The 19,752-nt window shown below is 32.8% G+C and overlaps 1 protein-coding gene across 1 annotated transcript; it reads right to left on the bottom strand.

The window, feature by feature from the left end:
* Window positions 1-2,085: 2,085 nt before the first annotated feature.
* Window positions 2,086-19,551, bottom strand: LOC111708713 (uncharacterized). Its single transcript, XM_023482172.1, has 20 exons — window positions 19,526-19,551; window positions 19,086-19,202; window positions 17,933-18,043; window positions 16,614-16,742; window positions 14,447-14,529; window positions 14,095-14,160; window positions 13,770-13,851; window positions 13,421-13,502; window positions 11,055-11,217; window positions 10,636-10,746; window positions 9,987-10,113; window positions 9,290-9,360; window positions 7,411-7,516; window positions 7,055-7,126; window positions 5,763-5,853; window positions 5,564-5,646; window positions 4,028-4,162; window positions 3,082-3,196; window positions 2,645-2,784; window positions 2,086-2,589 (listed from the first exon to the last, which is right to left on the bottom strand). The coding sequence occupies exons 2-20, from the start codon at window positions 19,188-19,190 to the stop codon at window positions 2,296-2,298; spliced, it is 2,166 nt and encodes a 721-aa protein (XP_023337940.1). The 5' UTR covers window positions 19,191-19,202; window positions 19,526-19,551; the 3' UTR covers window positions 2,086-2,295.
* Between the last annotated feature and the right edge of the window lie 201 nt (window positions 19,552-19,752).

The following is a 19,752-nucleotide window of genomic DNA, read 5'->3' as shown; positions in this document are numbered from 1 at the left end:
TGTAAACCTTTGATACTTAAAACTTAGATTATTTGCTCTAAGAGATTAAATAGTTTGAAATATCTGGTTTACAATATTGAGTTCCAAAGATATTAAAATTAGAAAATAGAGTTTGTGACACAGACTCAATTCCTTTAATTTCCAGAGCACAAGATAAGTGATAACTAGATTTTTAATCTGCTTTAAGCGTCTAGAAAACACAATTTTATTCATTTCACATAAAGCATGATGCTTTTATCTAAATTGTCGACAATAGTCTTACCTAAATGAGATTTCTTTTTAAACTTAATTACGAAAAAAAATACCAATAAAGTAAAATATTGCTAATTCTAGCTTTTGAATCCGCTTCAAAGTTTGAATATTGAGAAAGAATGGATGAGAAAGAATCTAGGTGTATTGTATTGTAAACTACTATCATAAAATAAGATGAGGATGAATAGTGAGATTCTAGGCTTCAAGAGTAGAAAATATATTCTGAAGAGCAAATAAACTAATCTCTGCGAGTATTCCCAGAACGGAAGTAATAATAGTATCATCTCGTGTAAGGATAAAATCTTACTTTTTAACGTAAAAAAATAAGCAAAAATATGATGGATTCTTTAAACAATCAATTCTACAAGATTTTGTAGTCAACATTTTAAATATCAAATGTTTTACACATGAGGGCTGAAAAGATTGGATTAAAAAATTAGAGTTTAAGGCAAGTGTTGTTCAGTTTCTTTTGTGAACTCGTAATAAGAGCTAAAAACTATTAGTTTTGACTACTTTAAATAATCTTATTTTGCTTCAAAGCTATTTCCATTTTTTGGTACATTATTGAATTTTACTATTAGAATTTTCGGTGACAAATTGACAATACTACCTACGTTTTTTTCCCTTGAGTCCCCTAAGCCCAAAACATGGTATCGTTATGAACACCAGTTTTAGAACCTGGGTTTTTACAAATGGGGTTAGGCAGTTTTGTGGATATCAATAATTTTGTCATGAAATATTGTTTTTTACATTTTTTATTTTTTAATCTCAGAAATCAAAATCTACACCAATGCTATAACCCTGAAAGAAAACTTGGGAGTTTCGTTCAACGATGCTTCTCGGGCTCTTCTGTTACATTCCCACAAACTGCAATAATAAACTCTTCTTAAAAATCGGAACTCTGAACTAAGTTTCTGGAAAATCATCTTCTTTTCAAATCAAGTCCAGTGCAGTGTTGGGATTTTAACCCATTCTGTACATTTACCACTAGAAGAAATCTGTTATTTTTATTTTCTAACCTAACCCCTCTCATTAAGGGCTCTATTGCTTAGAATTAGAGACTTTTAAGATTAATAAATTCAGATTTAAATAAATTTAGATTTTAGAACGGTTGAAAAATCTATCAGTAAATAACAAATTTCAAATAGCCCAACATTTTTTAATGTTTCAGCTATCTATATAAATACTTAGCATGTCTGTCTATTTAGGTGTCCTCTATCCGTTTGTGTCTAACAAACGTCAAAACGGCTAAACTGATCGGGTCCACATTTTTTGTGGGACAACGCCTGACCCCAGGGAAGGTTTATGGATGATCAAATTTTCAAAAATTGGCCTCTTACAAAATTCGATTTTTGAAAATTTCGAAAATCCACAATTTTTACAATGTAAAGAAAAAATGTTCACAATTAAAATGGAAGATTGAAACTTGTTCAAAAAACATATTTTGCTTTATTAGTCAAAAAATGTTTTTTTTTATTTACATTTTCCGGCGTATATAAAACATCCTTACCTGTTCTCAAAAGGCTATTTTAAAGGGTTGTGTGGGACACCCCAACCCCCTTCCACGCCCCAGGTTATCGTAAATTCAGCTCACAGAATAGCAAGTACTGGGATATCCACAAAGTATTAGAACTTAGAGACGACTCTACAGAAATTATCTAATCTTTTTTTTGCATTTTTGGTTTCATATTCTATACATTATTTTTAAATCTCGTCATGTGGGGGGGTAACTCTATATATGTCTCCATCAATAGAGCTTATAGTTTTATTATAGCTTTACATTAATATGCATTTTTAAAATTTAAAAATTTGAGTTTAAATACAACTAAGAGGTTTAATAACTGTGCTTTATTGGTATATTTGCATTAACATGAAGTATTCCTATATCCTGCGTTTTTTCCTTGTAATTACATGCATTTATTCTATATATCTTAGAAAGTAACTTCTAGTTCATGAATCACTATATGAATCTATATATTTAAATATTTATATAGGTTTCGGTCCAGTTATTGATCCTTGTTGTTGAGTGCCTTCTTGTTTGCACTAAATCCCAGCAAGAGCAACTGCTGCAGCTACAGGAGTAGGATTAGGTGGAGTAATCTCAACTTTAGGTTTTGCACCAACTTCTGTAGTTAGAGCTTCAGGCGTTTTCGGAACTTCGGGAGATTTAGAGTCATCTTCAGACTTAACATCTTCCGATTTAGCAACAGCTGTTTCTGGAGTAGCTGCTTTTTCGGGGGAGGCTGCTTCTATTACAGAAGGGGTTTGTTGTGCAACAGGTTCAGTGGTTGAAGGCTGAAGCTCTGTAGCGAGAATAGTGGATCGTCTTGATTCAGCCTAAAAACATGGTTAATAAGAGTTTGTAAAAAATAGCATCAATTAGATAATTTACCCTTGAAGATTCAGTTACTCCAGGATATAAGATCTTGGTTCCACAAGTAGTCTGGATATCCTGCACCAAACCTTCCTTCTCCTTGAAGGTTGCTTTTAGTGTATCAAGGTGCTCTTCTAGCTTCTCAATTGATAAATCATCTGAACAAATTAAAGGAATTGAGTTCTTGCCACACACTCTGATTTGTTAAACGCTATATCTTTGTAATCCGATGTCACAAATCAAACGTTGAATTCAATATTACTTTTCAAGTCCCTTATAATATACATACTCTGCAGAAAGGGACTGTTCACCTATTTAATTAGAACGTAAAAACGATATATTTCTTGTGACAGAAAGCATTGATGAATCTTAACTTTAAGGGCTTTGATTGGTAAAATTGTTTTACTTTACCAATCAATGCAGTCCCTAAGAAAATTTTTAAAAAAATGTTCCACCTTTTCCATCCGGTTCCTTTCCATCCGTAGACGCGACCCAGCTGGATAAAACTCCAACCCTTCCATCCAACCTGTCCCAACACTCAACCAAACCGGTTAATCTGATCACCCAATCCTTCAAAATTAGGAAGAGGAATCAAGTCTTTGCCACACACTCTGATTTTATAATCCCAATATCTTTGCAACCTATATCGTATAGACCTTAGATATTTGAAACTATAACTTCTGTTGGATCAAATAGTCTAAGTTTCAAATATCAAAGTTTGACACCATCAGGTTGCAAAGTTATAGGGAATGGAAAATTTGAGTTTGTGGCAATAACTCGTTTCCTTTGTTATTTTTTTATTTCAAATGTTTTCAATTTTTCCTTTTTTGATTCAAATTCTTCCGGCTTCAAAGTTAGTAAGAATTTCTAATAGTAAAAAATGAAAGAAACTAGACTTGTCAATTGATGAATGGAACTCAGACTTTGCCACAAACTCAAATTTTCGAATCCCTAAATCTTTGGCAATCTGATGATGGACAGATTTGATATTTTAAACTTAGACTATTTGATTTAACAGAATTTATAAGTTGAAAAATCTAATGGCCTTGGTCTCGGGTAGCAAAGATAGGGATTAGAAAATAAGAATTTGTGCCAAAAAGACTCAATTTATTTATGAGAGAGAGAGATTGTGAAATGGTGTTACATTTTAAAGCTTTATAGTGTTCGCAGTGTAACTACAGTGTTAAGCGATTATATCAATACAATGAAGATTACTTTTTTAATTGTCAGCTTCTCTTGACTTCTTTTTTTATGTGTATCCATGCTGTTTAACAGCAATTGATATAAATCAAAATTAAAAACGAAAGTCGTTTTCATTGTATTGATATAATTTCATACCACTGTACTTGAAGGGCTATACTAAAAATAACTAAATAATAAAAATGGTGTAATTATTAAAACCTGAGCAGTACAGTGTACAGCATCCCAACGTGACCTATAACTGAGTAGGGTAATCTTTGCATGCTGCTGATTTATCATCTTGCTGGCAGCTTCAACTGCTAGATCTAGAGTTGACAAATTCTTCACACATTCATCCTAAAAATTTCATAAATTTAGTTCTACATACACAACAGCTGACAAAATTTATACTGCTGATTGTAGCAGAATCAGCTAATTGGCAGTATTAACAGCTGATTCTAGCAGTATCAACAACCTGATTCTGGCAGTATCAACAACTGATTATAGCAGTATTAACAGCTGATTATAGCAGTATCAACAGCTGATTCTGGCAGTATCAACAGCTGATTATAGCAGTATTAACAGCTGATTATAGCAGTATCAACAGTTGAGTTTGGCAGTATTAACAGCTGATTCTGGCAGTATCAACAGCTGATTATAATAGGACCAACAGAGGATTATAGCAGTATCACAGCTTATTTATTCAAGTGTTTTCAACATGTTCTTATTCACAAGTAGCTTTTATCACTGTAGATTGTTTTCTTCATTTTAAAATACCCCTGAGATACAGGGTTACCAGCTAAAGTTTACTGTTAACGAAGGAATTTATTGAGTCCTATTCAAAAAATGCAGTTGAAAACTAGTGTCTTTCTTTGATAAACCACAACGTAAATAATGCAAAGGGTTGTAAATATTGTGAGTTAACCTGCATAAAGTATTTCAATTTCAACCAATATGTGTAATCTGTATATCCGGTCCTGTGTTTATATATTTGCATTATTCAATGCATAGATAAACAATCTTTCAAACCCTTTCAAATTGTAATCCATTCCTTTCAGCGAGGGGCTCTCCAGTCCACAGGAGGGAGGGGGAATCATGCCGCCTTGAGCCACGCTATATGTTTGATAATTCCCTTTAAAAAAACAATTGATTTCATAAATTATTTACTAAAATTTATTAAAAAAGGAAAAGAAGAAGACAGTTCTGAACAAGCAGAATCTTTTGCGGGACTCGAACATGATACTACGGGGTTTGGACAAAGTTTTGCGAGCTCTTGCGGTTCGAACAATATATTGTGGGGCTTACGGCGACATGGATTCTTTCCCTTGTTCCTTCCAGTATCTGTAGAAACCATGTTATTTGAATATATTTTTAAAGAGAACATTTTATTTAAAGGAATTGAACACGTGCCACAAACTCTAATCTTAAAATTCTCACACGTGTGCTCGATATTTTTGATGAAGACCTTTGATATTTCATACTGTGAATTATGTTTAAAGACCTTTGACATTTAATGCTGTGAATTATATTATAGAAAAAAACAGGGCCTGGATTTAATGATTTTGAGTTGTAGGCGAATACCGGATCAAACATTGAATCAACAATTCAAATTCTCACTTGTGACTACCTACACAACGCCGAATCAATTCTGTGAGCCGGAGTTAAGTTGTTCAGCGATCTCTCAAATTCACTAAAATTGGTCCCTGGTGTATGCAGTAATTGAAAGGTGAGTAGTAATAACAGTATTTTATCTTTTACCTCAAAACTTTTACATTCTCCCAGTTGATTACAAGCAGCGAGGAGGGAGGTTGGACTTGATAATCCTTTAGATACCTTTAATTCTGAAATATAAAGAAATATTTCAATTTTCAATCGGTGTTTCTTTCTTTTTACGTACTTAAATATTAAGATTGTCTTGTGCTTGAATATAAAGGTTAGTTTCTGCTTTAATATAAACCTGCACTGGATAACCAAGGGTAGAAATGTCGTATTGAAGTTTGATATTCAGCAAAGAATTTAACATCACCAGAGAACTTACAGCACTCAGCCTTCATATTATCATTATTATCATTTGTATTATTATTATTATCTATACAACGATTATTTTTATGAACATTATTGTCATAAATAAATTTTATTGATTATAAAGCAAGACCCATAAAACTGTGGACCAGGAAGACGACATGTAAGTTTTCTTATGATGCATGTCATAAAGCAAATAGTTGTACTGCTTCGCTAGAAAATCAACTTATTATTTTAAAAAAAGCTGTGTTTCATGTTTATTGAGCTATTTAAAATAGAAAAATTGAGTTGAAAGGTTGTCTTTCATATTTATACGGGTGTCAATGTATAGCATAAAAGGAAGTGACCGGCAATGTATGGTAGTTGGACTGGGAATGCAGTATTATGGTGAAATTTTTTAGGATTCATTAGCGACGATTAAACGTTTTAATTATGTATAATTACTGAGCTTGAGCGCAAAGTCGACGTTCAAAATCATTCATTGGGGTGGTTAAGTTTTGAGAATCCATTTTTTTAATTATTAAATAACGCCGACAAATTTTTAAAAAATCAATTCTCTAAACGTAACCGCCCAAATGGAGGATTTTGAACGTCGACTTTGCGCTAAAACTCATTAATCATACTTCATTAAAAAGTTTATATGTCTTAAATGAATCGTAAGAAATTTCTCCACAATACTGCATTCTCATTTAAAAGTGTATTTAGTTTAAGCGTAATTCATTTCAAGAAAGTAATAAATAGAATTCAAAGAATTTTAGGTTGTTATTCTATCAAAAAATATAATAAAATCGATAAAACCCTAATGATCAAAAAATTTCTTGGTGAAAAGAAATAACGAAGACGACTCACACCGGACGAACCAGAGTGAGCAGCATTCGGTTTCTTCTATTTGAAATCAAATGTGTTTTGGTCTTTGGTATATTCTTAGAGAACGATTTTCTGCTAGTGTTGTTTGAAGGAGAGATAAAGTATAGTACATGCAAGGTAATTGGACTAAATGTGTACCTTTAAAGTATCTTATACTCATGCCTGATATCCAAAAATCAACTGTTTTAAATTTACACTTAAAATTTTGCCCCCTCCCTCTAGAAGCTCCTGGGGGGGCATTTTGGCGCTCCCCGTAAATTTCGCCCCTCCCCTAGATTTAATTCTGAATACGCCCTTGCTAGAATTCCACTGTTTTATGGTTTCCACCGTATTCTTTATATCATGTTAATAGTTGATTACCTGAACATCCTCATCCAATTTAGTTAGTCCGGCTCGTACAGTTTTCAATCTCTCAACAAAGTCTTTCGCATCCTGAAACCGATTAAAAAATAATCTTAGTCGTAAAATAATTGAGGTTTTGCCCCACGATTTTCTAATCCCTTTATCCTTGCAACTCAATGTCGTAGTTGTGCATATAGATATTGCATATTATGAAAAGTTATGATAAAGGAAAACAAGGATATATTCACAAAGGATAATAAAGGGAACCGTTGGAAATTTGGCAAACCCTTCTTTAGATTACTTCTACAGTCCCATTAACTATGCAAATCTTCTCATCTTGTGAATTGTGAATTGTGAATTTCTCCCAGCTTTACCTTTGGCATTTTTTCTCCCTTTGCTGGGAATATTTCTGCCCTAGTCTCCTCAGCCTTAGTACATATTCCATTTCTCTTCAGTAGATCTTCCATTAACTCCATTGTCCTAATCATGAAAAGATAAATATTCTTCCATTAACTCCACTCTCCTAATCATAAATAGATAAATATTCTTCCATTAACTCCATTTTCCTAATCATAAATAGATTAACAGTCTTTCATTAACACCATTGTCCTAATCATAAATAGATAAATTTTCTTTCATTTATTCCACTTTCCTAATCATAAATAGATAAATATTCTTTCATTAACTCCATTGTCCTAATCATGAAAAGATAAATATTCTTCCATTAACTCCATTTTCCTAATCATAAATAGATATTTACTCTTCCACTACCACTATTGTCCTAATCATGAATAGATAAATATTCTTCCATTAACTCCATTGTTCTAGAATCATGAATAGATACATATTCTTTCATTAACTCCATTGTTCTAGAATCATAAATAGATAAATATTCTTCCATTAACTCCATTGTTCTAGAATCATGAATAGATAAATATTCTTCCATTAACTCCATTGTCCTAGAATCATGAATAGATTAATATTCTTCCATTAACTCCATTGTTCTAGAATCATGAATAGATAAATATTTTTCCAAATCTATTGTTCTAGAATCATGAATAGATATATATTCTTCCATTAACTCCATTGTTCTAGAATCATGAATAGATATATATTCTTCCATTAACTCCATTGTTCTAGAATCATAAATAGATAAATATTCTTCCATTAACTCCATTGTTCTAGAATCATGAATAGATAAATATTCTTCCAAATCTATTGTTCTAGAATCATGAATAGATAAATATTTTTCCATTAACTCCATTGTTCTAGAATCATGAATAGATATATATTCTTCCATTAACTCCTTTGTTCTAGAATCATGAATAGATATATATTCTTCCATTAAGTCCACTGTCCTAATCATAAATAGATAAATATTCTTCCATTAACTCTATTGTCCTAATCATGAATAGATCAAAATTCTTCCATTAACTCCATTGTCCTAGAATCATGAATAGATCAAAATTCTTCCATTTAATCCATTGTCCTAGAATCATGAATAGATCAAAATTCTTCCATTAACTCCATTGTCCTAATCATAAATAGATAAATATTCTTCCATTAACTCCATTGTCCTAATCATAAATAGATAAACATTCTTCCATTAACTCCATTGTCCTAGAATCATGAATAGATCAAAATTCTTCCATTAACTCCATTTTCCTAATCATAAATAGATAAATATTCTTCCATTAACACCATTGTCCTAGAATCATGAATAGATAAATATTCTTCCATTAACTCCATTGACCTAATCAAAAACAAATTAGTAAGATGTTATGCTATTTTATGGAGAATAAAATGTCGCTTAAAAAGCAGACTTTTCCGTATTCATCTTTAAAGATTAGTACCGCCATGATCTGAATTTTCTGAAAATCATTTATGCTGTGGTTACTTTCTAATTCAGTTTTGATGCCTAGCATGTACTATAAATGAGTCAAGTAAAGGTATATATAAAAATTAATACAAATGTCAATTAAGAGAGAGAATGTTCTTTGTTATCTAAATATTACTGATGAATGTAATGAAATCAAAAATTGCTAAATGAAGTTTTTATACTGGCTTGGGGTTTCCCAGTAAAAATCAGATTAACTCAATTTAAAAATTTTTAAACCAGGCTAAGAAGCCTTGGGTTTACTGAGTTCCTCAATCAAAATTTGAGGCAAATCTGTCAAAGGTTCCTGAGATATGAAAGGACATTAATGGACAGGCAATTAAAGATTACTCCTTTTTTATAAAAGTATGTATAACCTTGTAACCCTCATCTCAGGATCAGGAGGAGAATTTGTATCTTCAGGTTTCCTGATCAGTTCAAGCTTTTCCTGGATAGTGTATTATACATAGGGTACATAGGATACAGAGGATATATATATAAAGGATAGACATAGCATACAGAGGATACAGGGGATACAGAGGATACAGATCATACAGAGAATACAGAGGATACAGAGAATACAGAGGATACAGACTACAGAGGATACAGAGCATTCAAATGATACAGAGAACACAGAAGATACAGGTTACATAATACAGAATACAGAATACATGATACAGGATACAGGACACAGGATACAGGATACATGATACAGGATACAGGATACAGGATACAGGATACATGATACAGGATACATGATACAGGATACAGGATACAGGATACAGGATACAGGATACAGGATACAGGATACAGGATACAGGATACAGGATACAGGATACAGGATACAGGATACAGGATACAGGATACAGGATACAGGATACAGGATACAGGATACAGGATACAGGATACAGGACATTGTATACAGGACATAGGATACAGAAAATACAGAGGATACAGAGAATACTGTAGATACAGTAGATACAGGCATAGGATGAAAATCATAAAGAAGATATAAAGGATATAGAATATATATGATACACAGGATAGACAGAGAAAGTTTCGTATGATAAATACCTTTGCTTTCCCGTTTATCCAGGTATCCAGCTCTGTTAGGGTTGCATCGAATTTTATGAGCTCGTTGTTGAATGTGTAAATATCCGCCAGCGTTTCATCAATCTTATTCAGCACTACCAATCTATCCCTATAATAAATAGTGTTATTTTTATATGCTCCTACATCTTTTTTTAATTATTTTATTTTAATATCATTTGGAATGAAATAAATATGAGAATCAAATTACAAAGTATTTTAAATCACCTTTGATCTGCACAGCATTTCTATTTGAAGAATTATTGAAAAATCATCATTAGATAAAAAAGATAAAAAAGTGTTTCCAAAAATTTTGATTTCTATTTTTCGGATTATCCTCTAATGGATATCAATCTAAAAGACTGGGTTGCAGATTCGAAGATAATATTAAAAAAAGATTGATAAAAGAAATATACAATTCTATTAACTATGCTATTATGAATCCCGCACTGATCTAACAGTTTTATATTTTTCCAAGCTACATGTGACTTTTAATTCTGATTTGACCAATTAAACTGTTTTTTTTCTACTTTTTAACTGTAATGTATGGTACAATTTTATGTATAACTCCGCCTTATATTAAAGATTTTTGAATTCAAACACATAATTGACCTCGTCTTCAAGGTGATCCTACCTAAGTATTGTTACTTGAGCTTCCATCTCCTTCTTTTTGTCATCAGGAGAATATATACTCAATATCTTTACTGCGTTCTCAGTCAGGTTAAACAACTCTTCTATCTCAAACCTGAGATATTTCAGCATTTAAAGTGTAAAGAGTAAAACATGGTGTTGAGTCTGTGCTACAAAATTGATTAATCCCTATACTTTCTCAATTCCTTGCGCAGAAGAAATGGGAATAAAAATGTTAATAAAACTATGCTTCTTCCAAAAAAAGATCTTTCTGATGTTTATTTAAATTTTTTTTTGAAAAATAGGTTCGCGGATTTGTGTCCCTTTTTTATTTCTTTTAAACACAACTCTTCAATATTATTTATGTCCCATTGTGACTCACTTATTGTAGCCTACTGCCAATCCCTCCTGTGTATATGCTACCTCATGGTTGCAGCAATCTTGAGCTTCTCTGTGAGCTCCTGAGGTCCGCGCTCCATGTTGAAGTTCTTCTTGATCCCCTTGAGCTCTGTATCCGCCATATCCAGATTCTTAGCACAGTCGACCCTCTTCTCCTCGTACACCTTCCACTGCTCAAGGTTTTCATCTAACATTAATATACATATCATAAAATTTAACTGAAAGAGATTCGTCACTTATTTACAAAAATATACCGTCTAAACTTTGGGAATTTGGAACACAACTAAATTAAACCTTCAAATGTGCTCCGAGCCCCAGTATTATAGATGCTTTCTCTCGATCAATAAAATAACGATTTTTTTTACATTTTCTTGGCTTTCAGTAATATTCTATTGTCAAACAACATAAATCGAGTATTTAATACTAGGCTCTGAGAGCGCTTCGCGCGTCCTATAAATAATTGTATAAGCTTTTAACTGCGGCTCTGAATATCGGCCATTTAAGTGTTTTTAACTATACTCAAATTTTGGCTCATTTTCTATTCGAATTGGCGCGTTCAAAGGAATCAATTTTGATGTTCCATGAACCTTCCTTGGGAGTTAAAGGAGGTCCCACACAAAATGTGGGCCAATCGTTCCAGTCATTTTGACGTGTAATGGATAAGAACAAACAAACAAACACCCAGACACCCAAATAAGGTATATATAGATTATAGATTAAATGAAGTAAACATAACGAGATAATAAGTTAAACAGCTATAAATTTATTACAAGGACTGTAAGCATAATTTCAAGGAAAAACGAAATTATCGTCCTCTTCTTTTATCAATTCAAGAGTACCGTTGTAAATCGGACATTGCTATCTTTGCATGCAGAATAACTTGGAATATCGCTATCAGTCCTTTTAATCGCAAAATTTTTAAATTAAAGATTTGCAGAATTGATGTATCTTATAATTTGCTACTTGAATTCAGCTGATACTTGACCTCTAGCTGTAGACAGATCTATTTATGCTTAACGAGCAGTTTACAAAATGCACTCTTTTAAAGAGAAAGTTTTCAATTAATTAATTCTATGTTATCACACAAGTGTTGAACTAAAAATCATAAAACGAAACAAAAAGAAGCTAGAAAACTTTAATAATTATTAAATTCCAAAATAAGATTTCATAGCAATATTTTGTGCGTATAATGATTTGAAAATAAACATTTTCAAGGTTCCCTTTTTTCACCAGACATCACTGTGCACATTTTTAATAAAAAATCCAGAAACGAAATAAAAGGGAAAGTGTAAAAAAAGGCATTTACAACCAGACTAAGAAACAAATCCAAAAAAATTATGTAAGAATTGAGACCCAAAATAAGTTACTAAACAGTGTTTTACAAGAATTTCTCTAGGTAATTTGATCGACATATTTTCAGTTAGCAACTCTCGTGACTCTACCCTACCCCCTCCTTCCTTATTTATCCGGAAGTCCTGTGATTTAATCAATCTTTCGACGAGGACTGAATTCAGATTATACTTTTTTACATTGAAAAATTTGCACATAAACACTTTCAATTTGGACTTTTTCATTACTCATTAATAATCAATGATTTTGGGATTATTAATTTTGATTCATATCTTTATTTTGAATTATCGATATTGATAACATTTTCACAGGAAGAAACCATATTTTTGATACTCAAGCGTAGATCTTTAAATAATACAAGGGATGATTGGTGTTCTATTTCCGAAAAGAACATAATTAATGAATATAAAGTTTAATACTTCTTCAATTGATAAAAGTAAATTATATCTTTGTTATAATGCCGTATTGAGGAGCAAACATTAATTTCTAAAGCTTTACAAAAAATTGTTACAAATACTAAGGTATGAAGGGAGTGGCCGGTTAGTCAATGTAGTTGAGCTAAGAGTGCAGTTTTGTAGTGACATTTTTTAGGACTTATGAGAGACCTATTAGACGTGTTTACGCTTTTTATTGCTGTATAAGAGCAAAAATAAATCTTTAAAATTCTCCCAGATTTTCCATTTTGGAGGATAAAAATGTATTATAGGTTTCAACAATACTACACTCCCAGCTCAACTATCATGTCTAGTCACTCACTCCCTTTAAGAAATACACAATCCAGTATGCCAAGTCCATTAGCGTCTGATCCAATCAGGGTTTAGTCATGTGTTTGTTTTCTATTCTGAACCAAAAGAAATAGTATGGCGGTAACATCTATTTTTCTATTTATCTCATTATCCAATTAGAGATAAATCCTTATTTCGCGCTATCAGTAAATGGAAATATTTACTTCTACTGAAACTATAGTGTACACTTTTTACTCACCCTGTATATTTTACAATTATCAAAGTTTATAAAAACGTATTTTACGCAGAACTTACTCAACGCGTTCTTTCTAAGTTGAGCTTTCTCATTTGCCACCTCCCAGGCTTCCTTCAGCTTGTTCACGTGGTTCTCCAGAAACTAAGCAAATATTTTACATGAAAAAAAATCCGGGTTAAAAGGACTAAAAACTTACGGTACCCTTTCAACTTTAATTACTCTACATTTCTGCTATAGAATTAATGGAGAAAATTGCGAGAATTATTCAGTTTCCAATTTGGAAAAACCACGATATCTTCCACATTATTTATCAGGTAGAATTTAAAGAGTATTTTTGTGAATCGTGCACTCTGAATTGGTTTCATATTTCAGGGGTTTCCGTTAATTTGAATCAAAAAAATTCTATACCTTTGGAGATTTAGGATCCTCCATTAATCTTTCACCTTTAGTTATAAACTCCTCGACTGTTTTCCTCTTATTCTCCATAATCCTATATAATAATATCCTGTATCCTGTATCCTGTATCCTGTATCCTGTATCCTGTATCCTGTATCCTGTATCCTGTATCCTGTATCCTGTATCCTGTATCCTGTATCCTGTATCCTGTATCCTGTATCCTGTATCCTGTATCCTGTATCCAGTATCCTGTATCCTGTATCCTGTATCCTGTATCCTGTATCCTGTATCCTGTATTCTGTATCCTGTATCCTGTATCATGTATCCTGTATCCTACCTGACAATGGAACCATGTTTATCAATCATCTCCTCGGTTGCTTCAGGATCAGGTATAATTATTTCTCTAGAAAAATATATAAAGTCACATTCTAAAATTTTAATCTCAGGAAATGGAACCCTAATGATCCATAATCAATCTAAAGTAAACTGATATTTTCTTAATATTAGCTCACATTAATTTGGGTAAAAAATATTCAATTCACTTGTTATTTTGCTGAAATAAATGCTCTTTGATCTTTCAGGACAAGTCTTATTTGTTTTACTGGTTCCAACTTAAAGTTGGATCCGTTAGGTTTACCCGTTTCTGCGTATTTTTACCAAGCGATGCTAGACTTTAAAGATCTATTTTCCTGACAGATTTTGCCCTCTGATCATCAATAAACTCAAATATTTGAACCAAATCATCTCCATATTCGTAACATTTCCAGAACACCTAAATAAAATTTAGTTACCTCGATAACCTTGTATTCTTTAAATCCAATCCATTTAATGAGAAAATAAGTATTTTTTTAATTTATTTATTTACTTTTAAATTTTTAATGTTAGTAAAAATTATTTCTTTAACAATATTGTAAAAACTTCAAACAGACGCAAATGTTTTAGATTGCATTTTTGAGTCTAGTCGTAGTCAAGTCTTGATTTAAAACTGATAAAAATGTCAAAATTCACGTTAAATAATCCTGCTTATCTTTTAACAGGAATTTTAGTAAATATTTCTCTAGTCGGTGGAAAAATGTGGACCTCCGAAAAATTAATCAGCCCTGATTATTAAAAAAATTAAATGATGTTTTTGCAAAATGAATGTTTTAGTAAAGTATCTGGAACCGGGTTTAGTATGCAGTATCTAGGACAGGGTTTACTATGCAGTATCTGGAACCGGGTTTAGTAGGCAGTATCTAGGACAGGGTTTACTGTGCAATATCTCGGACAGGGTTTACTATGCAGTATCTAGGACAGGGTTTACTATACAGTGTCTAGGACAGGGTTTACTATGCAGTGTCTAGGACAGGGTTTACTATGCAGTATCTAGGACAGGGTTTACTTTGCAGTATCTAGGACAGGGTTTACTATGTAGAATATCGGACAGGGTTTACTATGTAGTATCTAAGACAGGGTTTACTATGCAGTATCTCGGACAGGGTTTGCTATACAGTATCTAGGACAAGGTTTACTATGCATTATCTAGGACAGGGTTTACTATACAGTACCTAGGACAGGGTTTACTATGCAGTATCAAGGACAGGGTTTACTATGCAGTTTTTAGGACAGGGTTTACTATGCAATATCTAGGACAGGGTTTACTATACAGTATCTTGGACAGGGTTTACTGTGCAATATCTCGGACAGGGTTTACCATGCAGTATCTAGGACAGGGTTTACTATACAGTGTCTAGGACAGGGTTTACTATGCAGTGTCTAGGACAGGGTTTACTATGCAGTATCTAGGACAGGGTTTACTATGCAGTATCTAGGGCAGGGTTTACTATGTAGTATATAGGACAGGGTTAACTATGCAGTATCTTAGACAGGGTTTACTATGCAGTATATAGGACAGGGTTTACTATGCAGTATATAGGACAGGGTTTACTATGCAGTATCTAGGACAGGGTTTACTTTGCAGTATCTAGGACAAGGTTTACTATGTAGAATATAGGACAGGGTTTACTATGCAGTATCTAGGACAGGATTTACTTTGCAGTATCTAAGACAGGGTTTACTATGTAGAATATAGGACAGGGTTTACTGTGCAGTATCTAGGACAGGGTTTACCATTCAGTATCTAGGACAGGGTTTACTATGTAGAATATAGGACAGGGTTTACTATGTAGAATATAGGACAGGGTTTACTATGCAGTATCTAGGACAGGGTTTACTATGTAGAATATAGGAAAGGGTTTACTATGCAGTATCTAGGACAGGGTTTACTATGCAGTATCTAGGACAGGGTTTACTATGTTGTATATAGGACATGGTTTACTATGCAGTATCTAGGACAGGGTTTACTATGCAGTATCTAGGACAGGGTTTACTATGCAGTATCTAGGACAGGGTTTACTATGTAGTATATAGGACAGGGTTTACTATTCAGTATCTGATCTCATTAAAACTTGAGAAGCCAGGATACGAGGCAACTAAATGCTTGGAAAACAGCTGAATCAGCAGAATACACGAATAGACATGTACACGCAGTTTTCACGATAGAATAAAAAACGTAAAGTCTCTAACGGAATCAAAACAAAATAATCCATAAAAAAACGGTTTTAAACGATCAATAGTTCAAAATTTTTGTGTTAATATCTTATAACATAGGACTCAGATCTTATATCAGTTTTAAAATTATTAGTTTTGATTTAAAAACAGTCTACTAGTGTTTACACAATATCATAATACATGTCAAAACTTGAGAGAAGAATCTAAAATTGCTACTAGGTCTTATTTCTTGTATTAAAGGTCCTGGGATTAATTCTTTGAAGGTAACTCTGAAAATAATGATCAAAATCGTGAACAAATTCTTACCTCACTTTTAACTTGAGTTTCCTTTACTCTGGGAACTAAACTAAGATGGCGTTCAATTACAACTTCAAATCTTTTGTTTTCTTCTTTTTTCTCTTCATTGTTCCGATCCCGAAACAAAACATCCATCACCTACAATGATACCATTTTTTCCACGGATCAATTTTAACCCGTAAAGGCTTTACAGAAGGTGTTAGGTACTTTCCCAAAGGCATTTTCCCAATGGCGACTTCCCAAGGGACAATTTCCCAAGTTGCAACTTCCCAAATGTGCAATATCCCAAGTGGCAACTTCCCAAAGGTTAGGTTAGGACCTGTTTTTATTATAAACCATTTACAACTTTTGGAAATCAACCGCGGAACCTTTCTTAAAGGATTTTTGAATAAATTTAACCCTTAGATAATAAAAAGAGCTTGGTGAGACATTTTAAACAAGTTTACAATTCCATATTGAACTTATCCTGAAAATTCGTCCCGTCAACTATTTTCAGCATGTCATCCACAGTCCTGTAAAGCAACAATAATTCTTAATTCGGTTAAGTCAGAATCCAACGTTAATTTCCAAAAGTTTTAATGGTTTTCACGGGTCCTATTTGAACCGGGAAAAAAATGGGAAACCTGCTGACAGTCTACAGACAGGGAGAATTTATTGACTGGATGTTTATAAGTTTCTGTTTGACAAATTCGGACAACTTTATTTTTTATTATATAATATTTTTGACCATATCAAAGTAATAATTTATTTCTCTCTCTGTAGACATGGAAAACTAAATAAGGACATTAGTATTACCTTTCAAGGTTTAAAAAGGGCATAGTATCGAATATTTAATAAATTTTAGCCGTTATAATATTTCTAACTTGAAAGTTATTAAACAGGCAGACCACATTTATAAGATATGTTATTACAAAAATCAGTTTCATGTATGAATGCCGAACAAATAGGAAATAGAATCTCTCCATTAATATAAATCCTTGAATTCGTTAAGCTCTTATTTTGAAAATATACTTCAATTAAAAATCTTAAAATACTTTTAAAGTTAAATATACAAAGTTTTAGCACTAGTTTAAATACTTCTATTGTAATGTTTCAAGAGAATCCCAGTGGCACAGAAAGGTAGTTGAGCTGGTCGTAGCTAGTTCAACTAACACTTTTTTGTAATTCGTACCTGGATATCTAGTTTAAAGAATAAAGAGTGATCATGACAATGATTTCTATATTTATTTCTTATTTGTTAAAACTGTAAAATGTACCAGATTTTGTAAGAAAACTGCTAAACTCTGAATCAAACTTGTTTTATAATTTTTATAAAGTTATAAAAGTACCTCTGAGAGCCATTTCTTGGTTTCAGCTCTCTCCAGGTTCTTGCAAAGGGACAGGAAGTTATCTCTCTCTCTCTTAAACTCTGCACTGGTGTACACCTTCGTAGCCATCACCTTAGAAAATAATTGAATGATAAGCAGTTGAATTGAGAGACGGATTCAGATTGTCTTCTTCTTATTTTTGCAGCATTCATTTGTAAGCCTACTTTTTAAGTACTAGGCTGCGCCCATCTTCTATTTCAACTTTTAATTGTGGCTTTTTCTGTCAGCATCTTCTCTTTGTACAGTATAAAACAAAAACAACAAAAACCTTTGCGGATTTCATCATCATTTTCCGCGCATTTTAAAAAAATTTTTTAAATTAAAAAACTTTTAAACACAAATTTTTTAAATTTTGATAATTCATTAACCTTCCTTGGGGTCACGTGAGGTCCTACACAAAATTTAGGCCCGATCGTCTTAGCCTTTTTGACATTTATTGGATACAAACAAACAAACAAGCAGACACCCACCCAAGCGAAATATATATAGATGATTCTTTAAAAAAAATAATCTCATAGTCTTAGCATTTCCTAAAAGTGGTCCGCCTTTGTGCTTACTGCTTTCAAAATTTCCGGAAACATAAAAATTTCGTTCAGATTTAAACAATTTTGGTTTAAAATAAAACTGAACAAAATTATCCGGTCGTCTCTTAACGGTTTATTTTAACCAACAATTAACACATTCGTTAATGAATCTCTTGATTTAATTCCATTTCATGTGACAATTAACAAACACAGCTCAGTGCAGTTTTTAACGTCTTATGATTTCTTATCTAAACAAACGGGTGTTTTCTAAAGTTAAAACATTTTCGGACGATATTTTTTTATTTAGAAAACTTTTTGCACATTTCTAATTGTCAAATTGTTATTATCGAAGTAAAGGAAATATCAATAAAATCCATATTCCACAACGGGTACAATTGAACCTCATTTTTATAACGTTTATTTATTATTTGGACACCATTATTCTATACCCTCGATCCGGAACATCTCAACGAGGTGAGACGACTAAGTTTTGATCCTTATCCCAAAATTTAGGTTATTATTAGGTTATTTTTAAAAGGATGAATAATCCCTGTAAATTCAATATTTTAGTATTTTACTATTTACAATACCTTCCCTATCGCCATCTCAATGTAATCCATCCACTCCGTCATCTTGGTGACCCTTGTGTCGTACACATCCTTGATGAAGGAGTAGTTCTCAGACCAGAAGGACATCTTGGTCGTTTTCTACATTGATCATAAACAAAATCGTTTCAGCTAAATACTGACTAAGCCTAACCAATCTCTACTAGCTGAATAACCTATCCGGAGAACTAAGCTGACCTAACCAAGTCCTATTAGCTGAATAACCTACCCGGAGAACTAAACGGACCAAATAAAATCCTACTTGCTGAATAACCTATTTAGAGAAATAAACTGACCGAACTGAGTCGTACTAGCTGAATAACAAAAGGAGAGAACTTAATTGACCGAACCAAGTAAAACTAGCTAGATAACCTACCCGGAGAACTTAACTGACCGAACTGAGTACGACTAGCTAGATAACCTACCCGGAGAACTAAACTGACCGAACTGAGTACGACTAGCTAGATAACCTACCCGGAGAACTAAACTGACCGAACTGAGTACGACTAGCTAGATAACCTACCCGGAGAACTAAACTGACCGAACTGAGTACGACTAGCTAGAGAAGGTTTATTGAAGCGCAAAAATCCCAAACTCAGCTCTTTCTTGCATCCTCGTATCTCTATTTTCCTCATTTTTTATTTCTAATTGA

The sequence above is a fragment of the Eurytemora carolleeae genome, unplaced genomic scaffold (genome assembly GCF_000591075.1).
Source record: "Eurytemora carolleeae unplaced genomic scaffold, Eaff_2.0 scaffold902, whole genome shotgun sequence".
Lineage (NCBI taxonomy): Eukaryota > Metazoa > Arthropoda > Copepoda > Calanoida > Temoridae > Eurytemora > Eurytemora carolleeae.
Note: the sequence above shows the minus strand (reverse complement) of the source record. Positions and strands in the feature narration are given on the sequence as shown.

Bases quoted from the DNA above. Each gene is read 5' to 3' on its own strand.
- LOC111708713 (XM_023482172.1), bottom strand. From the start codon at position 19,190: ATGTCCTTCTGGTCTGAGAACTACTCCTTCATCAAGGATGTGTACGAC. The intron at 10,114-10,635 runs GTAGGATCACCT...TATTTATTATAG, and splicing joins GCTCAAGTAACAATACTTAG to GGATAGATTGGTAGTGCTGA. The intron at 9,361-9,986 runs GTATTTATCATA...TACACTATCCAG, and splicing joins GGATAAACGGGAAAGCAAAG to GAAAAGCTTGAACTGATCAG.